Source organism: Apiotrichum porosum (genome assembly GCF_003942205.1).
Source record: "Apiotrichum porosum strain DSM 27194 chromosome Unknown scaffold_3, whole genome shotgun sequence".
Classification (NCBI taxonomy): Eukaryota; Fungi; Basidiomycota; class Tremellomycetes; order Trichosporonales; family Trichosporonaceae; genus Apiotrichum; species Apiotrichum porosum.
The window spans coordinates 1421851-1440624 of NW_021167110.1; the positions used below are offsets into that span (position 1 = coordinate 1421851).

Sequence of the window (18774 nt, forward strand, 5' to 3'; positions counted from 1 at the left end):
CTCGTACATACACAATGCTACAATGGTTGCTGGTACACAGAGAAGAAACGGGCAACGGTGGTACTGTGGGGCAATGCGGTCCGGGGATCCGGGGTGTGCGTTGTTGGGCATGCATGTATGCATGCAAAAACACGAGGCCACCAGCTCGACCCCAATTCTAATGTCAACGTGGGCGGGCAGGAGATCTCTTCCTCGAGCGCGGGCCGCTGTAGGGGAGAACGGGAAAGGGGATGGGAGGACGGCGGCCGTGTTTGGCACACACAGAGCCCGATAACACAGGCCGATGAACAACCATATGCACAGAGACACTCTAGGCGTACAGTACATGCGTGCATGTGTGTGTACCGAGCACCCCCTTGTCAGCAACGTTGTCGAGTGGCATTCCACGCCATGCCTCCCCTTTGTTCGGCGGCCTGGGTGTATCCGCGATCAACCAAGCGACCAAGCGATCACTAGCGATCAGGCGAAACCTGATGGTCAATACCGCGGAAGTGTGCAAAAAAAACCCAAAATACCATACAAACACGCGCCAATTCCAACAGGCAACAACAGGAAACAGGTGTGGTGGGATTTTGGCCCTTTTCTCGGACCCACCGCACGCGTCCGCGCGCCCGCTTGCACGCTCCAGGCCTGCCGCCGCCGCCGCCGCCGCTGTCGCTGTCGTCTGCCTCCGTTCTCTCCGCGCCCCCAAACGAGAGACCCAACAAACAGGTGCAAGGTGTTGACGCCATCGCCTGCGCGCCGTGTTCCAGGCGCGTTTTTTGGTTCCGGCTCTCTGGCACCTCTGCGCGCCCACAACACCCACACCCAGTGTGGTCTCTCTCTAGTCTCTTGTTCCCCCCCACCCCACACACTAGTTTCCTGTTCTCCTCCACTCCACCACTCCACTCCACCCACCCACCCACCACCACCCGCGCCGCCGACCTTGCACGGCTGCACACCGGCCCACATGCAAGCACCCGCAATGGCAGCGTCTTACCAGCCTGCCGCGGGACCCTCGCGGCCACCATATCCCCAGCACTTTGCAGCACCGCCCAGTGCCCAGCCCCGCACAGATCACATCGACCAGGGCTCTGCACAAAGGGATGACTGGACCATTCAACCCAGCAACTATGGCCCACCTCCAGTCACACACGACATGCCCATGCCCATGCCTATGCCCCAGGCCATGCCGCAGCCTTACATCCCCGTCGACCGTCAGAGGTCTGTCTCGGAGGACTCCGAGTCCATCGCCAAGCGCAACCCGCTCATCGACTTGGTTGAAACCGAAAAGGTGTATGGCGAGCAGTTGACCCTGGTCATTCGAGTACGTGTAACGGCCACAGACCCACTGCGCTACCAGCCATACTGACAAGTCCTCTCTCAGCGAGTCGCAGCAGCATGGTCCAGAAAGGACCTTCCGCCCGCAAAGCTGGACGCCATGTTTCGTTGCGTCGAGGCCGTGTACCGCGCCAACCGCGCGTTTGCAGTGGTACGTTTTCGCACGTTTATCGACCCGACCCCGGGAGCGGAGTGTTGCGCGCACAAATGACACCACTGACATCTTTCTCTAGAGGTTGAAGGACATTGGGAACAACCCCCAGAACCCGAAAGCACTTGGCGACCTGCTCATGCGATGGGTGAGAGAGACATGACCAGCACACACACACACACACGTTGTCGATGCTAACCGCTTCTCAGATCGACGACCTTGAACCGTCATACGGACGCTACGTTACAATCTACGTGACCGGATTCGACTCTTTCCCGCCTGTTACACGCAACACGCTGCTGCCCCAGATTCTCGACGACGTGTCTGGGACATGCCCTCCCACCCCACCGCTTGAGCGCTGGTCGTTGGACGCGTTCTTCATCCTTCCTTACACCCGCCTGAGGTACTACCGGAAGCTCTATGCGCGTCTCCTCAAGAGCACCACCGAGGGCCGCAGTGACCACCGGCTGCTGCAGACTGCCAACCAGCGTCTCGAATCGCTGCTTGCAGAGCTCGAGTCTAGGCTCGAGTTTGATGTGGCAGAGGATGACTCTTCGGTCCCACCCACGCCGTCTGTCGCCACTTCGGGTCCTCGCGAGCAGAGCTGGCCCAACGAGAAGCCCCGTGCCACCAGCCAGACCAGCTCGGCCCACGACAGCTCGGTGGAGACCCAGTCAGTGTGAGTATGAGCGCGAACAGAGGTCGTGGAACAGTATTGACTGAGACAGCCTCTCTGGGTTTAACAGCCGCGTCGACAGCACGCCCACCTCGGCCACCTCACCCGCCTCCAGCATCACCACACAGTCGCCTGGACGTGCGCCAAACATTACCATCAACACCGGCCCGTCTTCGCCTATTGCCCCCATCCAGGACCTGGAGCTGCGGATTGACACTGAGCGTACCATTGACCTCTTCAACATGCAGCCACGCGTGAGTCATTCATTCATGCACAAGGTGTCCCAACTGACCGTCATAGAAATGCAAATTGCAGATGAACCCAGCGTCGCTCAGCTACAGCCGCCAGCTGCGTTCCTCGCACGACGTCACGGTCTACTTTACCCCGTCCTCGACCGGCCAGCAGATCGTGCATCGCCGCGCACACATCTTCATCCTTACCGACCTCTTCCTCATCACCGACCGCATGGAGGCGAGCGAGAAGGCGGCCAAGGCGCAGCAGGTGGCTCGGGAGCAGCCGGGCCGCGTGGGAGAGGGTGGGCCCATGCCTGAAATGTGGCTGGACTACCCTCCGCTGGCGGGCAAACACCTCGCCGTGGTAGAGGGCCAGCAGAGCAACGTTCTCGCAGTCACCGTGATGCGCAAGGAGACGTTTGTCTTCCATGCCGAGTCGGAGATTGAGCGCGACACAATCATGAAGAATCTCACCGACACAGTCGAGTTTGCGTCTACTGGTGAGTTTGGCGACCTATATATAGAGTGAGCTAAGTTGGTGCTGTGCTGACTCCTGGAGGTTCGCAGCGCGGAACCCCGCTCTTGTCACCGGTTGAAGGCCGCTCGCCGCTTGCTGGGGCCCCTCCCATGCGCTACCCCAGCCCATTGAGTCCGCTGTCCAACGGTCCGTCGGCAAACTCGAGCCCGCACCTCGAGCAGCAGCAGCAACAGCAGCAATATCAGCAGCAATACCAGCAACATCAGCAGCAATACCAGCAGCAGCAGCAGCAGCAGCAGCAACAGCAACGGCCACTTCCTGTCCGCAAAGCGTCCCTCGAGCCAGGACAAACGATGGGCAGCCCACAATCAATGGGCAGCCCGCACCTGGAGCAGCAGCAGTATCAGCAACCTCCAGTGTCACTGATGAGGAAAATGTCTCTGGAGCCAGGACAAACGTGGCCTCAGCAGCAGGCCCCACAGCCGCCCCAACAGCAGCAGCCTGGTCCGCCAACCCGTGGCGCGAGCCTGCACAGAGGACCTTCATCAGGTCCTTCTGGGATGCCAAGCCATGTGGCGCAAGGGCAGGCGATGCCTGGCCCGCGGAGCCAGCCGCAGCCTGGCGTTCCAGGTCTCGTTATGGGCAACATGTCCGACCCTTCGCTGGCTGGAGGCATGCCACGCAGCCCCATGTCGGCAACCATGTCTGTTGACTCTCACTCGTCCATTCATTCTTCCGGCTCGCTGCCAGTTCCGCCATCTGGAAGCCATCACGGCCACCACATGTACCAACCTCAAGCTCAGCGCCAGCCTGTCCAGCACCCCATGCCCGGGCGCCCTGGTCAAGGCCCTGGCCCTGGTCTTACTGGGGGCCTGGTGGTACGATGAGAAACGACCTCCCGCCGCTCCCACCACACGCCCGGGCGGTCACCAACTATTCAGACACGGGAGTCTACCCCGCTGGATCCAGCGAGCAGCACATGTCGCAGCCTCCTCGTTCGCGATCGGCCGAACCGCTTTCCCTCCGCGCGCCCGATATGCCGTCGGCGCGCTTGGTTGCCATTTCGCAGTATTCGGCCTCGACCTCGCCGTCCATCATGAGCCCCGTTGGCGGAGGCGGATACGACGAGGACGACATTTCGCCGCCTGCATCTCCCGTCCAAGAGGAGGTCACGCAGCTCACCGGCCCCGCGGTCATCTCTGCGCAGATGAAGTGCAAGGTGTTCCTCCAACAGGGTCACGGCCAGTGGAAGTCGCTCGGCCAGGGCAAGCTCAAGCTCTATGTCGAAAAGGCGCGCAACGTCAAGCAGCTGGTGGTCGAGAACAGCTCGGGCAAGGCCATGCTCATCTCGACCATTGTGCTCACCGACGGCGTCGAGCGTGTAGGCCGTACCGGAGTCGCCGTCGAGATTTCCGACCGTGGAATGCGCACTGGTATCATCTACATGATCCAGCTGCGCAACGAAACGTCGGCAGGCGGACTGTACGAGTCGCTCCTTTCTGGCTCGGACCGTGCTCGCGGCGCATAAGCACCATCATACCCAGCAGTCTTTGCTATTCCAAAACCACACCACGTCACTGTCGCAAGTCTACTACCCAACGCCCACTACTACCCCCCTCGCACGACTTTTAATGTTACCGCCAACCCCCGTGGCACGACATCCCCCTCCCAAGCTCTTTAAAAAGAAAGATTGGACGACTCGAACTATTCTTTGTAGGCACATGGACTTTTTATTCGTGCACTTAGAGCTATTCCCCCTCCCCTTTTTTGGTATGACCCCCTTCTGCATAAACACGGCGTATAGATGAATGGGACTGGATCATGAATGCTCTGCCCGCTGCCAGCCAGGCGTGCGGGGTATAGGCTAGGCGGGGGAATTTGCAGGACAGGAGGACAGGCCGCGACAGGCGCGACAGGGTTTACAACATCGTCGGACATTAGAAAACGGGTGCGAGCGAGATGGGTTTCAATTTTAGGATGCCGTTTCCACGTTCCACAGGCCACCGGCTTAGGATTAGCCCGCTTTCGATTACTCTCCCACGCTGGCACGCTGGACTTTTTCTAATGCGCCCCTGGTTGCCCAATAATTACAAAAGTGGCGGCCGCAGGAAGGAACACACAGAACAACGGTGGAGATCTCTCCACAAAGTCTCCCTCTGCCGTCCGTAGCATACCCAAACACTCACGGTTTGACGCTCGACTCATCCCCGCACGTCAACAGCTCGCACGCACCACAGTCGTTCCGGCGCACTCCCTCCCTCCCCTCTCCTCCACCCCCCAGCGCCGCCGACGGTCCCCGCGTTCAGCTCTCACCAAAAGTCAAAAGGCGCCACCGGTCCTTTAGCTGTACGCCGCCCAGAACGCGCTTTTGCGCCAGGTGAGTTTTCGTCGCGGGTTACGGCCAACGCACCATTGTTGCGCCGTCGTGCAAGTGGCCTGCACATGCCATGCTACAGGTAGACTGTGTACACCCAAAGCTGTCCATGGTGCATGGCCTGGCACATGTGGTTCCTAAAAGCTTGGGAGCCAGTCGAGCCACTCATGTTCGTTGTACATTGGGCGGTGCGGGCGAAAATCGTGCAGCAGCGTGTGCCGCGTGCCGCCGCGCCGCTGCACGCGCGTGCCCCCTCCCCCTCCCCCCGTCGCCCGTCCTTTGAACCTCATTCCTTTCCAACTCCATCCCGTCGCGCACACATACCCGTCACGTCCACTGTCACCTGCATAGGACGCCGCCAGCTCACACCCCTCCTGCAGCCATCCCTAAAAGCAGCTGCCTAAAGCTACAGCTACAGTTTACGCCTGCGTGCAAGCTTTAGCTCCAGCGTTCTCCCCGCTGCTGCACCTTGTGCCCCCCCCGCCCCTCCCCCCTTTCCGACGTCCATCGGCGAGCACCACCACCACACCCCAGCGCCTTTGCCCAACATGCATCCCGGCGTCCTCCACCGTCGCTTCCTGAGCGACCTCTCGACGTCGCTCTTCTCCTTTGTCCTCCCGCTCCTCCCCACGAGCGAGGAGCTCACCATCAAAGAGGAGTGAGTAGCTCCAGACGGGGTACAGTCACCTTTGTGCGCGATCGGCGCTGTCCGGTCACCGCTCAGAGGTGCAAACCACACGCATGAGCGTTCTGTGAATTGCCTCTTTCTTTTGCTGACATCCAAAGGGTGCGCACGCTCATTGAGAAGCTCATCAAGACGATTGAGCCCAGCTCCCGTTTGCTGTCCTTTGGCAGCAGCTGCAACTCGTTTGGTCTGCGGAATTCGGGTACGTAGCACATCGCGGCCTCTCGAGACCTCGTTCCATCAATCGCAACCTGCTCACATCTTCAACCAGACATGGACCTCGTGGTCCTCATCGACGACCCGGACGCGGGCCTCGATGCCTCGACGTTTGTCCAGATGATCGGCGACCTCCTCGAAAGGGTGAGCTGAGCAGCGACGAGAGCGCGCCGTCGTGAGGGTCCAGAAAGAAACTAATTTTGTCCAGGAAACCAACTTTGACGTCAAGCCCCTGCCCAAGGCGCGCATACCGATCATCAAGCTCAACCTCGCTGCGTCCCCCGGCCTCCCATATGGTGAGTTTTTGTGAGGCTGCAGCAGCGGCAGCAGCAGCACGGTGATGGTGATGCCAGCGCTGCGCTGGCTGTGTGCTTTGCCAAATTGGCCGGTGCCGAGCGCGGGCGGGCCGGCACTAGCCACTGGGCACATGCCCAAGTCGCGCGTCCTGGCAGCCGCGTCTTGTCGTCGTGCTTCTCTGCTTCGTTTGTTCCTGAAATCCCCAAGTCGGGCGCGGAAACGACCCAAAATGCCCTCTCTCCCAAATTTCAAAAGTGTGTGCTGACCACTTGCTTTTACCCAGGCATTGCATGCGACATTGGCATTGAGAACAGGCTAGCGATCGAGAACACTCGTCTGCTCCTCACCTATGCGACCATTGACCCTGCGCGTGTCCGCACCCTCGTCCTTTTCCTCAAGGTCTGGGCCAAGCGTCGCAGGATCAACTCGCCGTACCGTGGCACTCTGTCGTCTTGTGAGTTGTGTGGCACATGCTTGTGGTGGGGAGAGTGAACGCTAAAACCATTTACAGACGGCATCACCCTCATGGTGCTGTACTTCCTGGTGCATGTCAAGCAGCCGCCTGTGCTGCCCAACTTGCAACGCATCGCACCTGTCCGCCCCATCACCGAGGAGGAGATGATGCTCGAGGGCCGCAACGTCTACTTTTTCGACGACGTCGAGATGCTCCGCCAAGAATGGTCGTCTGTCAACTTTGAGAGCGTTGGCGAGCTTTTGATCGACTTTTTCCGCTACTTTAGCCACGACTTCCAGTTCAACACCATGGTCCTGTCGCTCCGCGCAGGCCCCCTGACCAAGGAGAGCAAGGGCTGGACCAACGACATTGACGTCGGCGGCCCTCAACGAGATGGCTCGCGACCGCAACCGTCTCTGTATCGAGGACCCGTTCGAGATTACATACAACGTTGCGCGTACCGTCACCAAGGACGGCCTGTACACCATCCGTGGCGAGTTTATGCGTGCCACGCGTATCCTCACCCAGCGCCCCGAGCGCGCCGTCCTCGCCCTCGCCGAGTTGTGTCGCGAGCGCGACGACGAGCTCCTCCGCGCACCACGCTCCGCGTCGCCTGCTCCCCGTACCCTCAACGTCCGCGCCCCGTTTAACAGCGGCAGCACCCCCGGCTGGAGGAGTCAGTCGCAGCAGCCCCACGACCGCTACCAGGGTGGTGGCCGCGACGGCTATGAGCGTCATGAGCGTCATGCACCCCCGCACAACGGCCCGTCGCCCGTCAACGACGGCCCCTCGCACGCTCGCCGCGGACGGCAAAGCGACACTGGACCTGGCTCTAGCGCCGCCGGTTCGGACATGTCCAACGACGAGAGGTGGCTCCAGTCGCACGCCGCTGCTGCCGGCGGCGGCCTGGGTCTTGGCGGCTTCAACGAGGCGTCCATCCCAGACTTTAACAGCCGCGGACGCGACGTCGCCCCCGTGTCTGTTCCCCTGCACCGCCCGTCGCCTCTCGAGGCCAACAACTCGCGTTCCAACTCTGGTCGCCGGGGGACCACGTCGTACGACAACCCCAACGCGGTCGGCACCGTCTCGGCCCCACTGTCGCCGTCGCGCCTGTACGCTCAGCTGGAGATCGGACGTGGTGCCGGTGCGGGCGCACCACAGTGGTCGACTGGATACGAGTCGCAACGAGGAGGCGCGTTTGGCGCTCCTGGCGGTCCTACCAGCGCACACCCCGCCGGCCCGTCGACGTACGGCGCCGGGCAGGGCCACGCAGGCGGTGATGCCCCCTCGGCTCGCGGCCGCGTTGTCTCGGGCAACCGTGACCTGTCCATGCCCTCTAGCCAGCTGCACCTCTCGCACTCGGCCAACGAGCACGAGCCCGCCAGCCCCCTGCCGGCGTTTGCCCCCTTCTCCCCGCCTGTTCTGGCGACCTCGCTGCACCCCAACAGCGCCAGCGGATCGGCTGGTATGGGCACCAAGAACAACACCGAGGCGTTCATCAGCCCCAGCACACTGCTCTCGCCCTCGCCCCAGGTACCGCCCTTGCCAGCAGACGGCAGCAAGGTCGAGTCCTTGGCCAAGAGCTTTGGCCAGCTGGGTGTGGACGTCGGCGAGCCCGCAAAGGCTGCCGAGAGCGCGGCGGCGGCGGATGGCGCGGCGCCATAGAAGGGGGACGATTAAAAACAAACATTATTTTTTTTCTCGACACGGCGGGCCGGCTGAGAGGAGAGGAGGAGGAGAGAGATTGAGAGATCGAGAGAGCTCAATGGAGCGAGAGATGTGCTTTTGAGGAGTGTGAGCACGGGGGGATGGACTGGAGCGCGAACATGGGCCAGGGAGGGCCAGTTCGCGAGGCGAGGAGGAGATCTCCAGGTCCAGTTGTGAGCCACTGTGTACCATCACTGTGCAACCTTCATCGTCGCATGCATGGGTGTCTTGTCGGCAGGCCACAGGCCAGGGCTTATGCCCAATAACCACAGCAGGGCGACCAACCCCTTCCTTGTCTCTACCATCTACCAAGATGTTGTTTTTTACTTGTACTCGTAAAAGCCCTTGCCGGACTTTTTGCCGTACCACCCGGCATCGACCATGCGCTGGAGGAGCGTGGCGGGGCGGTACTTCGTGTCGCCGTTCTCGGTCGCGAGGACCTTTTGGATGGCGAGGCAGGTATCCAGGCCGATGAGGTCGGCGAGGGCGAGCGGGCCCATGGGGTGGCCCATGCCGAGGCGGAACGTGGTGTCAATGTCCTCCTTGGTCGCCACGCCGCGCTCGAGGAGCATGACCGCCTCGTTGATCATGGGCATGAGGATCGCGTTGGCGATGAAGCCCGGCGCGTCGCGCGACTGCGTCACCTCCTTGCCGCACGCCGAGCCAAACGCGCGCGCGCGCGCCAGCGTCTCGTCGCTGGTCTGCAGGGCCGGGATAATCTCCACGAGACGCATCTGCGGGACGGGGTTGAAGAAGTGGATACCCACCACACGCTGCGACGAGGCACCGCCGTCGCCCGTCTGCGTGGCCGCGCCGGCGATGCGCGTGAGCGAGATTGAGGAAGTGTTCGAGCCCAGAATCGCGGGAGGCGGGAGGAGCGCGCCGAGGCGGCTGAAGAGGCCGTCCTTGAGCGCGGGGATCTCGGGGATGGCCTGTGGGTTAGCTGGGGCCGGAGAAGCGTGTGCAGTGCAGCTGGGTGCGGAAACCATAAACCAGATGGTGTACCGCGGTTGCCATCTGTCCCACCACCACCACGCACCACACGCACGACTCACCTCAATGACCAGGTCAGTGTCCTTGCTAATAAGGTCGGCACCACCCTCTCCAGTACCGTCACCCTTGAAGTTGGTGATGCGCGCACGGGCAGCCTCGGCCTCGTCCTTGGGGAGACCACGCTTGTTCACGTCGCGGTCGAGCAGCTTGTCCAGGAGCGTAAGCGACTTGGACATGACCTTCTCCGAGGGGTCGTGCAGCGACACGGGGATCTTGGCGTGCAGGGCGGCAACGTAGCTGGTGTGTTGTTAGCACTCGGGGCAGGAAGGAGCATGTGGAACGGCTGGCAACGCGAAGCAAGTCACAGCCGGGGCACATGGTGAGTCATTGCCAAGACTCACGCAATACCGAGGCCCATCTGGCCAGCGCCAACGACGGCAGCGCGCTTGATGGCGTGGGACATTTTGGGAAGTGTTAATGAGAAGGGAAGGAGTCGTCGAGGACAAGAGATGAGGAGAGTAGTGAGACGAACAACAAACGATACTCCTGCTGTGTGCCGATGTTGTAACGAGCGCGTACCCGGGTAACTGAAGTTGAGCCGAAGTCGGCTAAGTTCCGTCCGGCAATTAAATGGTCAACCACTTTTGCTAATGGACTTTTCGTAATGCAATTATTAAATTAGCCCAGTGGGGCACCCCGGTGGAGGTCGTCCACCACGGCCGCGGCGATATGAGCATCGTGGACTGACGAGGGAACCTGTGCGGTACCGTCGTTGCTGCCAACTGCAGTGAACGGAGAAGTGCAAGGGAGGTCACGCAGAGAGGGAGAAAGCACTCTGCAAGTCCCAACTGCGTCTGCACAGGCCGTCCAACATCTCACCTCCAGGTTCCCCGCGCAATCCCCGCCCTTTGCCCTCAGCCACAAAAAAGGTTCAGGCTGCCAACCTGAGATGACAACCTGTTCTCTCGCTGTTGCGAGAGCCAGTCAAGCTTCCTGACGGAGAATCGAACTCCGATCTCCCGCGAGTTGTAGTGACAAGCGAGCATACTAACCGTTATACGATCAAGAACTGATGAAAGACGCGGAGGAGAATGGGGCGCGTTCGCGGGGATTCTCGTTTTTCTCGTCTCTGAAGCATCTGGAGGAGATGCAAAGCATGTGGTATGCTTCAGAGGATGGAGAGGAACAGTGTAGGCTGTTTAGTTGGGACGATATTGACCCAGGAGGGCGAATGTGGCCCGGAGTGATCAAGCGGTCGAAAGACACACGGCAAAAAGCGAAGGTAGTAGAATCTGGCACAATACAGTGTATCTGCATCCCGTTGCTGCTGGGCCAGCCTTCTGCGCCGCCTACCGGTAAGATAACTCACACGCAAAGGCTATGCATACCCTTGACGTCCTACTGTTGTACATCTTGCAACATCTACGAGCCACTGAGACCTACAACTTCAACTTCTAACCTTCCATCTAATATTTTGCCGTTCGTTCCCCCAAACCCCCTGAAAGCCACCATCTAAACGGGCGCCTTCTGCGACTCACCGCAACGGCGGCCGCACACCCAGAGTCTTCACGACGCCTGCATGCGCCGCTTCTTCCTGTGCAAAGAACTTTTGGAAGTCCTTTGGCCACGGCAAGTTGCCGGGCAGGGGCGTACTGGTGCCACCGGTATCTGCTGGTGGGGCCAGGCGGCCACCCAGCTTGGGCGGGACCTGCGGGCCCGTCTGCAACCGCTGACGTTGTCGTGACGGCTGTTGCCGCGGCTGCAGCTGGGACTGGACCGGGGGCACGAAACCGTGCACAGACCTCGAGCTGTTGGGCGTGTAGCTCTTGGGGGAGGTCGTGAAAGGGTATGCGCTCATGGGGGTGGAACTGGACGCGAATGAACTTGCCGGTAGTGCACCGGGGGGTTGCCAAGATGGCGACCTGAGTGGCGCTGAGGATGTGGCGACTGTCGCCATGGCGGAACCGAATGAGCTCGTTGGGAACGAGCCCGAAGGGTACAAGCTCGAGGCGCTCGAGGCTGATGGAGAGGTCGGAGGCGGGAATGACCGATTTGGGAACGAGCTGGTCGGAATGTTGGGGACCAAGCTTGTCGGCCTAGCGTTTTGCGGAAACGAGTTCTGCGGAAAGGAAGAGGTGGGGACAGGTGTCCGCCCTGCCTGCTGTGGGGGTCCTGGAGGGTAGTGCGATGGAAGCTGAGGCGGAGGCGGGACAGAGGGAGGACCCGGTCCTGGTGGCACAGGCATAGGCGAAGACCGCGGAGGAGACACTGGCGACGGCAGATACTGCTGCTGTGGCTGTGGCTGCTGGTGGGTCTGCTGGTACTGCTGCGGAGGTGGTATCGGGGATGGGTTCCGCTGCTTTGCCTGGATTTGAGCGGCATACTGAGCATACTGCTGCTCAAACCGTTGCTCTGGCGACAAGGATGCAGAGTGTTGCTGTTGAGGCGGTGGGGGGGAAGTGTACTGCTGCTGCAGAGGTAAGGGGGAAGGATATTGTTGCTGAGGCGGTGGAGGAGAGGTGTACTGCCGTTGAGGCGTCACATGAGAGGGTTGTTGGGGTTGCTGGGACGACTGCAACTGGGCGGCATACTTTGCGTACTGCTGTTCAAATCGCTGTTCCGGCGACAATGGGGGCTCAGGATTTGGCGCCGGATAGTGCTGCCCTTGTTGAAGTGACACTGCGGTGTTGTACTGCTGGGCCTCGCCAGAAGGAGGAAGATGCGGATACTGAGATTGAGGTTGCGTTGGTGGGGGAGGTTGTGATGACGGAGGCTGGTACGATTGGGGTGGCACGAACGAGCTCCGTCGTGGCGAGAAGGGAGATTGCAGAGTAGGTAGCGCGGGGTGTTCCTGCGGAGGAGTGTGTGGTAGGCCGCGCGATGAGACTGCGCGGCTGTCGTTGGCGGATTCACTGATCCGAGGAGTCCATGATGGATCGTGTAGGTCATTCTGTTGTCTGTGGTCGTCAGTAGAGACCCGAAAGGTCAGCACGTACCGCCAACGCCTCGCCACCGGTTGTGATAGTGGCCTGTCGGCCGATTGCGCCCGATTGGAGCTGGGACCTGCAACTGGCACGTTGGAGGGTTGAGCTTGACGGATGCTGGCTGGCACAATGTCAGGCAAGCCTGGCTCCTCATCTTCCTCAACCGACGGAGTAAGCCGGGGCTTGGTGTGACTGCGTGTAACATTAGCGCACGCTGCGGTAACTCAGACTAGGCAACGTACCTCTGATTTACGAGAAAGGCGTCAAAGTCACGACGCATCTCGCCTCGCAAATGTGCCAGCTCACGCTTGAGGCTATGGGTCATGTCCCGCTTCAAGTCGTCCAGCTGTACTGCACTGATGGCGCTGTATCCCTCTGAAGTACCCTCGCCGCGGTCCGAGGCCGAGTACATGGTAGGAGACAGAGGGTTTCTCAGGCCGTCTCCGTCGCGATCACGCTCTGGCGAGGCACTCGGGCCGGCCATGTCACTGATGTCGTCTCGACTGATCGGATATCGCCGTCCTGCCAAAGGATGTCAGCACGGTATCACAAACGGACAAAAGAATGTCATAGACGACAAGGAACTCTGGACCTTTACACCTCTTGTCCACAACTGATCACCACGATCATCTCCCACTCACTCTTATTGTCCAGATCGAGCTCGTCGATCCACGCATGTACCTGTTCTTTCTCCTTTGGAGTCGCGTCGGCCGCCATATCGACAACAGATGCCATTCTGAGACAAGCATCAAGCACTTGCATGCTGATGGGGAGGAGGACGCCGCCGCAGTCGCGGTTGAGGGTTGCGAGCTCTGGATAGTCGGCGAAGAGCCTACTCCGGAGTACGGGCTTGGGGAACGGCACCACCCGCATTGGTCTGAATGCGAGGAGATGCCGAGAAGTGGTGGCCGGGCCGCGGCGTGAACGTTTTGCTTGGCAAGAACAGTCGCGTTTGGGTGGTGAAAGAGGTGGTAGTGGAAGGAAAAGAGGGGAGTGATGTGACGAATGTTTGGCTCGAAGAAGCAGCGTGGGGTTCGTGGCGTCTGCGCGGTCAAGCCGGTGGCCCGTGGGTCTGTGCGCCCAATGTCAACAAACTGGGGTTGATGGACACGGCTCACAGACATCAGGCTCGACATCAGGACGCCAATGCACGTCTTGCACTCCGTTCAATGATACTGCAATACACCACCCACGGGGTAGTCCCTGTGGCAAGCTCGCCTGACATCGACAAAGCATTAGCGTCCAGGTGGACGGGACATCGGATGCTCCAACATTGCGGTGGCGTCATCCGGTGAGCCTGACCAGTCTCGGCAGTTTGCCCGTTTCAGCCAATCCTCCAGGTATGGCCAGGTAACACGTTCTCGTTGTGTCTGAACGTCTGAAGTCCAAGGGGTATCTCCTAGCATCCATCTACAGGTTGTATGCGGCCACAAGTCGCTCCATGCGCAGCGCCTGGCGACAGAGCGGGCACTCCATCTTGTCAAGACCGCCAAGGCAGCCCCAGCAGAAGATGTGCCCACACTCAGTGACGGCAACAGTGCCGCCCGAACCCTCACCTGTGCCACGCGGCTCCAGGCAGAGAGTGCACTGACGTTCGTCGAGCTCGAGGGCCTCGGCGGTGAGGTATGTGTTTTTGGCGTCATAGTCGGTCTCCGCCGTCACAACGACAGAGTCCTCTGGTGCAGCGACGGACGACGGCACCACATCCGTCTTTTCCTTGGGCAAGATCGCGGCAACTGTCGTCGACGGGGAAGGCGAATCCCCGCCGCGCCAAGGGAACAAGCGGTAGAGAAGGGGGAGAGCCATGATAAAGCCGAGAGGCTCGTATGACGGGGCACGCGCCTCTGGTGGACGGGGAGGCAGGTCGGAGATCTGCCTGTCAGTTACAACAATTGCGTGAGCTTAACTCACGTAACCAACGCCAGTGAGTCGGCGTGCGACCTCGTAGAACTTGCCGCTGAACATGAAGAGCACGAGGTGAATCTCGGGCAAGCTCTGACCCACAGGCGACTCCAGGAAGGACACGATGCGCCTCTTTGCGCGGCCCCACCGGGAGTCATCTCCAGGCTGTCCCCGCATATAGTGCAGGGCAGACGGAGATGTCAGTGCCGAGGGAAGAAGGAGTAGGAATATGGTGAGGAATCGACGCTGGTCGTCAGCAAATGCTCGCAGAAAGACCGATGGACGCACCCTCCGGGATGGCGGCAGCTTGTACGAGAGCACATTAGGGAGCACGTCCGTGTATTCCTCGCCAAGGGTCTGACGACCGCGACCAAAGGTGAGGAAGAGGTAAACTGCACGGACTGCAAGGTCGACAAATGTCTGCCTATGGGCAAGCCAGCGAGTGCCTAGCTGTCAGCGCTCCGTTCGCCAGAGGAGGTACGATCTGTGACAGGTCGCTACTCACCGCCCATGTGTCGCAGAAGCTCCGACACGAGTTCTGTCAAGCGCGACACCTGCGCCGTATCACGCTGATGTGATCTAACTGCTGGTTAGCTCCCACGCAGGTGTGTAGGTTAGCTTACGGATTTGGGCCTGGGATGCGCTTTCCGGCTCGAGGCGCGAGTATGGGTCGGCCTGTTGGGAAGCCGCCCCACTCCCTTGTGGAGGAGAGTGGGAATGGCTAAGCTGGTGCACTACTGCGCGCGTGCTATCCATAGGGGCCGAGAGATGGATACACGCGGAGAGGGGAGGTGAAGAGAGCGATGGATGGATGGACGAAGGGTTGGGACGCCTCTCATACCCGGTGGCCCGGCGAGTCTGGGGCCAATGGCCGGCTCTGACCGCCAGAAGATCACGTGACCGACGACCGCGATCCTCCATGGCCATTTGCTTCCGTTTCATCGAATCGCCACCCAACCGTCCATTCTCGACACACCTTTTGCCGCGACCCATCTCCTCGTCGTCTCCAAAGCATTAGTCACCCATCCATCCGCTATATACCCCACGGCAGCCTCCCCCACGACGACAAAGGGACCGTCAATGGCACACAGCTGCTCCCGATAAGACCCCCGTCAACATGTCAGCGCTCGTGGATTACCCCACTTTTTCCGATAGCCCGTTCTTCTTTGACCGGCGATACCTGCACATCCCCCAGGCCGAGAGCGCGCGCATCCAGGTGCGGTTGGATCAAGAAACACCCGTGTCTATACGCTAACTATTGCAGGAGCACTCGGCGCCAAAGGTCTCGTACTACCATCCCAAGGATGTTGGCAACTACCACTACGGCGTGAGCATTGAAAAGCGAACCTTGCCCCCGTTGGCCAACCCACACTTACGTCGCCCAGGAAAGGCATCCAATGCGCCCACATCGCCTTGAGCTTACCAACAATCTGGTGCTGGGATATGGTCTGCACGAGAAGATGTCAATATACAACCCTCCCAGGGCCACAGAGGATGAGCTGCGCGAGTTCCATGACGCAGACTACGTCGACTTTCTGAAGCGGTGAGCTCCAACGATCTCTGTCTGAACTGACGCCAGTGTCACTCCTCGAAACGCGCAGCAGCTCACCAAGGACTACACCATGTACAACATTGGTGACGACTGCCCGATCTTCCACGACCTGTTCACCTTTTGCAAGCAGTATGCTGGTGGAAGTCTGGCGGCAGCACGCAAGCTGTCGCAGGGCGAGACGGACATTGCGATCAACTGGAGCGGCGGTCTGCACCACGCCAAGAAAGGCGAGGCGAGTGGATTCTGCTACGTCAACGACATCGTGCTCGGTATCCTCGAGCTGCTGCGATACCACCCTCGAGTGCTCTACATCGACATTGACATCCACCACGGCGACGGCGTGCAAGAGGCCTTCTACTTGTCGAACCGCGTCCTCACAGTGTCATTCCACAAGTACGCCGTCGACTTCTTCCCCGGTACCGGTAACTTGAGCGAGATTGGTGCCAACCTTGGCAAGCACTTTGCGCTCAACGTGCCCCTCCAGGACGGCATTGATGATGAGAGCTATATCTCTCTCTTCAAGTCGGTCATGGAGCCTACGATTACAACGTTCCGCCCCAGTGCCATTGTTCTGCAATGCGGTGCCGACTCGCTCGGTTGCGACCGTTTGGGAACGTTCAACCTGTCGATCGCCGCGCACGGCGAGTGCGTTCGCTTCATCAAGACGTTTGGTCTCCCGCTATTGACACTCGGCGGAGGAGGATATCGTCAATCGTCCGTGGCCCGTTGCTGGGCTTACGAGACGGGTGTGCTCGCTGGCGTTGAGCTCCCCAACGCTCTTCCGCCAAACAACTATTACGACTTCTTTGGCCCTGACTACTCGCTGCATCCACCTCTGTCTGGTCGCATCCAGAACCAGAATACCCGCCAGTCGCTGGAACGCATCCGTGTCTCCATCCGCGAAAAGTTGCGGTACCTCAACGGAGCACCAAGTGTGCAGATGCAGGAGATTCCACCGGACCTGCAAGGCCTAATCGAGTCGGAGGAGCGCAAGCAGGAAGAGCACGAGGAGGAGGCCAACAATGGCACCGCAGGCGAATCCCGGTCCGACGGCGCCCCCAAGCGCAACGAGTACTTCGACCTCGAAGTGGGTGGAGACGGCTTTGGTGCCAGCGGCGTGGAAGGCGGATATCGCGGGAAGCAGACGCTGCGGTTCTAAACCCCATGTCGGTAACACCAAACGGATACCCTCAGTCGCACATTACCATCAAAACACCCATCAAAACCCCGCCCTCGCAAATACCCTCTCCCGCGTAACATAGGGCATTCTCGTTGTAGCCAGATAGAACTCATGCATAGCTAGTGTACAAGGACCACGGAACTGTCTTTCTTCTTCTGACCTATATCTACGTACCACCGCCCATGCCTGAAACCCGAGTCAGCTCAGGCAAATCGAATGTGTCAGAAGCGGGCCATTTGCCCTTTCAACTCACCAGCAACACCGACAACGTCGCGGATCTTGGCCGACTCGCTCGCACTCAGACGACCCTTCATGGCGACGAGGAACGTGTCAAACACGGTCCGCGCGTCGTCTTCGTGGGCAAACTCGCTCTCGCAGAGCTGGAACACCTTGGTCCAGAACTCGGGGTTGGACGCCGTCTCGTGGAACGCCCTGCTCGAGACGGGCGAAGCGAGCTCCGAGTTGGACGTGAACGCGTACTCGGAAGGCACCTCGGTCGGCGACGCGCCTTCCTGCGGGGTGGTGATGGTAAGCGAGGGGGTGCGCTGGTGGCCGTGGCGGCTGACGGGCGTAGCCGAGAGGCTGGAGGGTGGGGGAGCAACATCGGCGGCGGCGGCGGCGGCGTCAACGGCGACAGGCGCAGCCGGGGCAGGGGCAGGGGCAGGGGGAGAGGCAATGGCACCAGGCTTGATCATGAGGTGGACCACGGCGCCGTCGGCAAGGTCGTACTCCTTCAAAAGCTTGGCATCGGCCAGAGCCTTGCCCTTGAGCAGAAGACGCTGGGCGTCCGCCGGAGGAGCACCAGCCTGAGCGGCCACAAGCGCCTTGAGGTCCGCGACGCTGTCCGAGAGGTGGGCCGAGACGTTGATCGTGAGCGCGGGCTTGAGCGACTTGACGGTCAGGGCGACAGCAGCGTCTAGACGTGCCGTTAGTATGTAGGCACAGCTTGGTCAAGCGGATTAAGATGCTGCGGTCGTGCGGGCTGGCGACGGATCACCAGCACACCGAGGTAAACAGCCACGGATACCACTCACCTTGAGGAGTAGCCTCCTCTACATCCATGTCAGGTGGGGCCGAGACTGGGGCATCGACAGCGGGGATCTTGCGCGGACGCGAGGCAAGAGGCGGAGCATAGTCGGTAGGGTACTCGATGTTGCGGTTCGCCAACGAGTCGATGTAACGCTTGGTGTACGCCTTCTCCTCGGCGATGCGCTCACCGGCCAGGGGGGTATCCATTGCTTCAAGAGATGGACGGTAGGGAGAGTGGGTTGGTGAGAGTAGAATGGAATGGAAGAAAGATGGGAACAACAAAAGGAGCCACGTCGAGATGACGATTCCAGCCAGCGTCGACTTGGTGCACCGCCCGTACGCGCCGAGACCGCCCAGCCAGGCACCCAATTGCCATTTACCCAAGGATAGTTAACCAGCCATGGCCAGCCATTACATCAAACACGTGGTTCTGTTTCCGATGCTAATCCGATTAGAAACGTGTGCCCTCAGAACCTCCATCTTTGGGATTTCCATGACTGTTGGCTTGAGCGTCATCGGACTTGGCACCCAACCTCTCTAAAA

The 18774-nt window shown here is 60.2% G+C and overlaps 8 protein-coding genes and 1 non-coding gene across 9 annotated transcripts; 5 read left to right on the top strand and 4 right to left on the bottom strand.

Annotated features, from left to right (window-relative positions):
- Positions 1–964: 964 nt before the first annotated feature.
- On the top strand, positions 965–2976 carry EHS24_006116 (uncharacterized protein; the record flags this gene model as incomplete). Its single annotated transcript, XM_028621589.1, has 7 exons — positions 965–1306; positions 1367–1471; positions 1554–1619; positions 1681–2150; positions 2218–2401; positions 2448–2880; positions 2948–2976. 7 exons carry the CDS (start codon positions 965–967, stop codon positions 2974–2976), a joined length of 1629 nt encoding a protein of 542 aa, XP_028478041.1.
- A 235-nt stretch (positions 2977–3211) lies between these two features.
- On the top strand, positions 3212–4386 carry EHS24_006117 (uncharacterized protein; the record flags this gene model as incomplete). The annotated part of the gene is made up of 2 exons (XM_028621590.1): positions 3212–3736; positions 3835–4386. 2 exons carry the CDS (start codon positions 3212–3214, stop codon positions 4384–4386), a joined length of 1077 nt encoding a protein of 358 aa, XP_028478042.1.
- Positions 4387–5780: 1394 nt separating this feature from the next.
- On the top strand, positions 5781–8549 carry EHS24_006118 (uncharacterized protein; the record flags this gene model as incomplete). Its single annotated transcript, XM_028621591.1, is given in 7 exon segments — positions 5781–5890; positions 6019–6119; positions 6189–6277; positions 6342–6429; positions 6714–6884; positions 6942–7258; positions 7278–8549. The coding sequence occupies 7 exon segments, from the start codon at positions 5781–5783 to the stop codon at positions 8547–8549; spliced, it is 2148 nt and encodes a 715-aa protein (XP_028478043.1).
- Positions 8550–8914: 365 nt separating this feature from the next.
- On the bottom strand, positions 8915–10047 carry EHS24_006119 (uncharacterized protein; the record flags this gene model as incomplete). The annotated part of the gene is made up of 3 exons (XM_028621592.1): positions 8915–9523; positions 9647–9881; positions 9986–10047. 3 exons carry the CDS (start codon positions 10045–10047, stop codon positions 8915–8917), a joined length of 906 nt encoding a protein of 301 aa, XP_028478044.1.
- A 526-nt stretch (positions 10048–10573) lies between these two features.
- On the bottom strand, positions 10574–10653 carry EHS24_006120. Its single transcript has one exon. It is a non-coding gene; the product is annotated as a tRNA-Asp (tRNA).
- A 465-nt stretch (positions 10654–11118) lies between these two features.
- Positions 11119–15226, bottom strand: PEX10 (peroxisome biogenesis factor 10; the record flags this gene model as incomplete). Its single annotated transcript, XM_028621593.1, has 10 exons — positions 11119–12541; positions 12581–12760; positions 12811–13090; positions 13210–13640; positions 13762–13786; positions 14161–14440; positions 14480–14716; positions 14759–14916; positions 14976–15053; positions 15094–15226. 10 exons carry the CDS (start codon positions 15224–15226, stop codon positions 11119–11121), a joined length of 3225 nt encoding a protein of 1074 aa, XP_028478045.1.
- A 361-nt stretch (positions 15227–15587) lies between these two features.
- On the top strand, positions 15588–16017 carry HOS2_1 (histone deacetylase; the record flags this gene model as incomplete). Its single annotated transcript, XM_028621594.1, has 3 exons — positions 15588–15686; positions 15735–15797; positions 15856–16017. The coding sequence occupies 3 exons, from the start codon at positions 15588–15590 to the stop codon at positions 16015–16017; spliced, it is 324 nt and encodes a 107-aa protein (XP_028478046.1).
- Positions 16018–16092: 75 nt separating this feature from the next.
- HOS2_2 (histone deacetylase) lies at positions 16093–17181 on the top strand (the record flags this gene model as incomplete). The annotated part of the gene is made up of 1 exon (XM_028621595.1): positions 16093–17181. The coding sequence occupies one exon, from the start codon at positions 16093–16095 to the stop codon at positions 17179–17181; it is 1089 nt and encodes a 362-aa protein (XP_028478047.1).
- Positions 17182–17368: 187 nt separating this feature from the next.
- Positions 17369–18438, bottom strand: EHS24_006124 (uncharacterized protein; the record flags this gene model as incomplete). The annotated part of the gene is made up of 3 exons (XM_028621596.1): positions 17369–17388; positions 17456–18118; positions 18237–18438. The coding sequence occupies 3 exons, from the start codon at positions 18436–18438 to the stop codon at positions 17369–17371; spliced, it is 885 nt and encodes a 294-aa protein (XP_028478048.1).
- Positions 18439–18774: the final 336 nt, after the last annotated feature.